Consider the following 6,000-nt stretch of genomic DNA (forward strand, 5'->3'; position numbering starts at 1 on the left):
GCTCTAGCGTATCATACAGCATCTGTAGCAGCAATCTGAGCAGCAGTTGACACAACGAGCTGTTACAAACCGGTCACTTCAAGGACAGCTCACAACCAGACGCCCTATAGTGTGCATTCCACTTTCCCCAAACCACCGCCATGTACGGCTTCAGTGATGTGGAACGAAAGCTCATGGGAGGGCAGGAGGAGGTTTGTTGTTTTCAGTCGAAATAACGTTCTGCCTCGGTGTCAGTGATGGCCGTTTGATTGTCAGAAGAAGGCCAGTTGAGGCCTACAACGAACCTGTCTGCGTGCTAGACACACTAGGCCTACACCTGGATGTAGGATTTATGAACCATTTATGAACAGTATTCCAGAGCGTGTTTTCCAACAGGATAACGTTTGCCCACATACAGCTATTGTAGCCCAGCTTGCACAAAAGAGTATCGACATGTTGCCTTGGCCTCCGCGATCATCAGATCGGTCTCCAATAGCGCACATATTGAAAATCATTGGACAACACCTCCAGCGTCGTCCACTAACAGCGTTAACCGTCCCTGTATTGACCGACCAAATGTAACAGGGATGGAACTCCATCTTACAAACTGGCATCCGGAACCTGTGCAAAAAATATATGTACGATCGGTTACTTCAACGACGGCTCAGAACCAGACGTCCTGAAACGTGCATTTAACTGACCCCAAACCACCGCCATGTACAACTTGAGTGGTGTCAAACGAGAGGTCATTGGAGGACAGTGGAGGTCTGTCACGTTTTCTGATAAAAGCCGGTTCTGCCTCAGTGCCAGTGATGGTCGTTTGATGGTTAGAAGAAGGCCAGTTGAGGACCTGCAACCAACCTGTCTGCATGCTAGACACACTCGGCCTACACCTGGAGTTATGGCCTGTGGTGCAATTTCGGATGAGAGCAGGAGCAAAATCATGATTATCTCACGCTGCCTGACTACAAATTTGTATGCCAGCCTGGCGATTCGACCTATTACGCTACCATTTACGAACAGCATTTCAGGGGTGTTTTCCAATAGTATAACGTTTGCCCACATACAGTTATTGTAGTACAGCTTGCACAACATAGTATGGACATGTTGCCTCGGCCTCCACGATCATCAGATCTGTTTCCAAAAGCGCACATACAACAGCTCCAGCGTCATCCACAGACAGTGTTAATCGTCCCTGTATTGACCCACCAGTTGTAACAGGTATGGAACTACATCCCACAAACTGACATCCGAAAGCTGTACAAAACAATATACGTACGATTGCATGCTCGCATTCAACACTTTGGCGGCTACTTGGATTATTAATGTACCAGCATTTCACATTTAGAATGGCTTATTTCGCGTTTACATTAATCTGTGATCTTGAAATGTTAATCACTTAAATATATAATCTAGACAAATGTAATGCCGGAGTTTCATTTCTTTACATTAATCTTTTTTTAGTGTTGCGATTTAGTGTACAATCTAACGTAATTTTGAGTATTAGCCCAGGCTGGTTCAAATGGCTCTGAGCACTATGGGACTTAACTTCTGAGGTCATCAGTCCCCTAGAACTTAGAACTACTTAAACCTAACTAACCTAAGGACATCACACACATCCATGCCCAAGGCAGGATTCAAACCTGCGACCGTAGCGGTCGCGCGCTTCCACACTGTAGCGCCTAGAACTGCTCGGCCACTCCAGCCGGCAGCCCAGGCTGTATGTTGTACGCGTGTTCGTGGATGCGAACAACAAAGAAACGCTAATGCGGTGGCGTATGATGTGAAAATATCCGATTCGAGTCTCAGTGGTGAAATACGTTTGCATGATATTTTATTTGGCCAAAGAAGGGAGGGCAGTTGGTGGCGCACAGTAGACGACCATCAAACAGTGTCCCAAGATTCTGAGATATCTATTGCGGACGTCGCCGTTGTCTCAGAGAATGAGGGTAGATTGCACATTAGGCCGTTAGATGTGTAAATTAAACACGGTGGCCTCGACGCAACGAGGAGTCTAGTCTGTCATCTGGCACCGGGTTTCGCTTCACTGCATCTCCTGCTGTTTCTGTTATTACCCGTAATATCGCAAATACAGCTGAAGCCAAGACAACACTCATCACAGTGAACCACACGACACACTTAACACACTCGACACATTACACCAAGCGAGACTGATGTTACACCGTGTCCCTCACCCCCAATAAAAAACCCTAAAAATTAGTTACGGCTTTCGAGTTCGAAGCAATGACTAGACAGTACTCTTACCGATGCACAGGAGTAGAACAGATTGTTGTAGTCCGTCGAAGAGCACTATTTTCGCATTCGCTTATTTCAGTTAAGACAGCAACACCAGCAACGTAATAACATATCATCATGCGAAACTGAATAAACTACAGAGCACTACGAGACACGAAGAATGAGTCTGATGAGCCGTTGGATAATAATAAAAGGTTAGTTTCATTCACGAAGAACTTCTTGAAATATTTCGAGTCACATTGTGCCAATATTTCACTAGCACTTACTTAAGTCCGGTGCAAAAATCTTAAGGCATAGAGACGAAAATTCAGCCGACACTGACTGGCGCGCAGCAGTCACGGGTATAGCGTGTCTCGCAGACGCGGCGATGTCATGCAGGAGGGAAGAGCCGGCGCTTACCTGCGGCTGCGGGACGCATGGTGTATCCGCTCCGGCGTCGTCCTGCGCTGTGAGAGGCGCGCCGGCTTCGCAGCATCTGGGTCACTCACCACTCTTACTTTCCGTCGCGCTTCGCCGCCAGAAAGGTCGGCTTGACCCACAGAACCCTCGGGTGTGCGTGCCGTTGTAACGTACACGTAACACAAGCAAGTGGAGAAAGTAGCTGCTATTCGCAGACAGTTCGGGCTCGTCAAGGCCGTCCACATTTGCATTTCTTTTTGCGCTTCGTGTGTATCCTGAGCCGATTAGAGATTGAGCACAAAGAGCTTATTAGCCTCGAATTGAGGACCGTACCGTAATGTAACCCACTACAACTACTCGAAGTGTAAATAAACCCATCTAACTACCTTTGACAAAGAACCGACAATGGTATTCGATTTATTATAACAATATTTACAGGCCAGTACAGACAGTAGTCGCAATTGGTGTGCTGGCCGTGGTGACCGAGCGGCCCTAGGCGTTACAGTCTGGAACCGCGCTGCTGCTACGGTCTCAGGTTCGAATCCTACCTCGGGCATGAATGTGTGCGATGTTAGTGTGATGTTAGTTAGGTTTAAGTAGTTCTAAGTCTAGGAAAAATGAATGGAAAAACTGGTAGACCTCGGGGAAGATCAGTTTGGATTCCGTAGAAATATTGGAACACGTGAGGCAATACTGACCCTACGACTTATCTTAGAAGAAAGATTAAGGAAAGGCAAACCTACGTTTCTAGCATTTGTAGACTTAGAGAAAGCTTTTGACAATTTTCACTGGAATACTCTCTTTCGAATTCTGAAGGTGGCAGGGGTAAAATACAAGGAGCGAAAGGCTATTTACAATTTGTACAGAAACCAGATGGCAGTTATAAGAGTCGAGGGACATGAAAGGGAAACAATGGTTGGGAAGGGAGTGAGACAGGGTTGTAGCCTCTCCCCGATGCTATTCAATCTGTATATTGAGCAGGAAGTAAAGGAAAGAAAAGTAAAGTTCTGAGCAGGTATTAAAATCCATGGAGAAGAAATAAAAACTTTGAGGTTCGCCGATGACATTGTAATTCTGTCAGAGACATCAAAGGACTTGGAAGAGCACTTGAACGGAATGGACAGTGTCTTGAAAGGAGGGTATAAGATGAACATCAACAAAATCAAAACAAGGATAATGGAATGTAGTCGAATTAAGTCGGGTGATGCTGAGGGAATTAGATTTAGGAAATGAGACAGTTAAAGTAGTAAAGGAGTTTTGCTATTTGGGGAGCAAAATAACTAATGATGGTCGAAGTAGAGAGGACATAAAATGTAGACTGGCAATGGCAAGGAAAGTACTTCTGAAGAAGAGAAATTTGTTAACATCGAGTATAGATTTAAGTGTCAGGAGGTCATTTCTGAAAGTATTCGTATGGAGTGTAGCCATGTATGGAAGTAAAACATGGACGATAAATAGTTTGGAGAAGAAGAGAATAGAAGCTTTTGAAATGTGGTGCTAGAGAAGAATGCTAAAGATTATATGGGTAGATCACATAACTAATGAGGAGGTATTGAATAGGATTGGGGAGAAGAGAAGTATGTGGCACAATTTGACTACAAGAAGGGATCGATTGGTAGGACATCTTCTGAGGCATCAAGGAATCACCAATTTAGCATTGGAGGGCAGCGTGGAGGGTAACAATAGTAGAGGGAGACCAAGAGATGAATACACGAAGCAGATTCAGAAGGATGTAGGTTGCAGTAGGTACTGGGAGATGAAGAAGGATAGAGTAGCATGGACAGCTGCATCAAACCAGTATCATGACTGAAGACCACAACAAGTCTAGGGGTCTGATGACCTCATATGTTAAGTCCCATAGTGCTTAGAGCCATTTCAACTATTTGAGCAATTGGTGTTACGACAGCTTTCGACCAGTGTCAGAAATCTTCGGATATCACAGGTCTTCAGAATGACTCTGCAGCGGACTGTGGGTTGTTTTAAAACTTCCTGACAGATTAAAATTATGTGACAGTCCGGTTCTCGAAATCAGATCCCTTCCTTTCGCGGGCAGTGGAGCCACCGACTGGACTACCCACCTCCACAGTTTCAATTCTGTAAGTACCTCTCTCTCATTTTACATACTTTTACCAGAAGCGTCGTTGATGGCACTGTAACAAACGTAACTTGCAAGGCTTATAGTCTTCCGCCCTGAGGGCAGCTTTATACTACTGTACTTAGACTTATTCTCCGCAAGACAACATGCGGTATTAGACGGAGGGTAAATAATGGATTATTAATACCCCCTCCCCTTTCCCACCACCTCATCTGCCGTCCTCTTCTATTCCAGTAGTGGATGATACACAGGAAGAACTACACTACTGGCCATTAAAATTGCTAGAACAAGAACAAATGCAGACGATAAACGGGTATTCATTGAACAAACATGTTATTCTAGAACTGACATGTGATTACATTTTCACTCAATTTGTGTGCATAGATCCTGAGAAATCAGTACCCAGAAGAACCACCTCTGGCCGTAATAACGGCCTTGATACGCCTAAGCATTAAGTCAAGCAGAGCTTGGATGGCGTGTACAGGTACAGCTGCCCATGCAGCTTCAACAAGATACCACAGTTCATCAAGAGTAGTGTCTGGCGTATTGTGACGAGCCAGTTGTTCGGCTACCATTTGCCAGACGTTTTCAATTGGTGAGAGATCTGGAGAATGTGTTGGCCAGGGCAGCAGTCGAACATTTTCTGTATCCAGAAAGGCACGTACAGGACCTGCAACATGCGGTCGTGCATTATCCTGCTGAAATGTAGGGTTTCGTAGGGATCGAATGAAGGGTAGAACCACGGGTCGTAACACATCTGAAATGTAATGTCCACTGTTCAAAGTGCCGTCAATGCGAACAAGAAGTGACCGAGACATGTAACCAATGGCACCCCATACCATCACGCCGGGTGATACGCCAGTGTGGCGATGACGAATACACGCATCCAATGTGCGTTCACCGCGATGTCGCCAAACACGGATGCGATCATCATGATGCTGTAAACAGAACCTGGATTCATCCGAAAAATGACGTTTCGCCATTCGTGCACCCAGGTTCGTCGTTGAGTACATCATCACAGGCGCTCCTGTCTGTGATGCAGCGTCAAGTGTAACTGCAGCCATGGTCTCCGAGCTGATAGTCAATGCGGCGGCAAACGTCGTCGAACTGTTCGTGCAGATGGTTGTTGTCTTACAAACGTCCCCATCTTTTGACTCAGGGATCGAGACGTTGCTGCACGATCCGTTACAGCCATGCGGATAAGATGCCTGTCATCTCGACTGCTAGTGATTCGAGGCCGTTGGGATCCAGCTTGGCGTTCCGTATTACCC

At 45.8% G+C, this 6,000-nt stretch overlaps 1 protein-coding gene across 2 annotated transcripts in view; it reads right to left on the reverse strand.

Annotated features, from left to right (window-relative positions):
• LOC126299187 (intracellular coagulation inhibitor 3-like) overlaps positions 1 to 2,744 on the reverse strand; it is a 165,578-nt gene extending 162,834 nt beyond the window's left edge. Inside the window, exon 1 of one of the 2 annotated variants that reach the window (XM_049990963.1) lies at positions 2,635 to 2,744. In XM_049990963.1, the coding sequence (XP_049846920.1) occupies positions 2,635 to 2,710 (76 nt within the window). In that variant the 5' untranslated portion in view covers positions 2,711 to 2,744. Of the gene's footprint in view, positions 1 to 2,501; positions 2,569 to 2,634 lie in introns of those variants that run through there. The other variant, XM_049990964.1, reaches the window with a different exon arrangement.
• Between the last annotated feature and the right edge of the window lie 3,256 nt (positions 2,745 to 6,000).

This window comes from Schistocerca gregaria, chromosome X (genome assembly GCF_023897955.1).
Source record: "Schistocerca gregaria isolate iqSchGreg1 chromosome X, iqSchGreg1.2, whole genome shotgun sequence".
In the NCBI taxonomy this organism is placed as follows: Eukaryota; Metazoa; Arthropoda; class Insecta; order Orthoptera; family Acrididae; genus Schistocerca; species Schistocerca gregaria.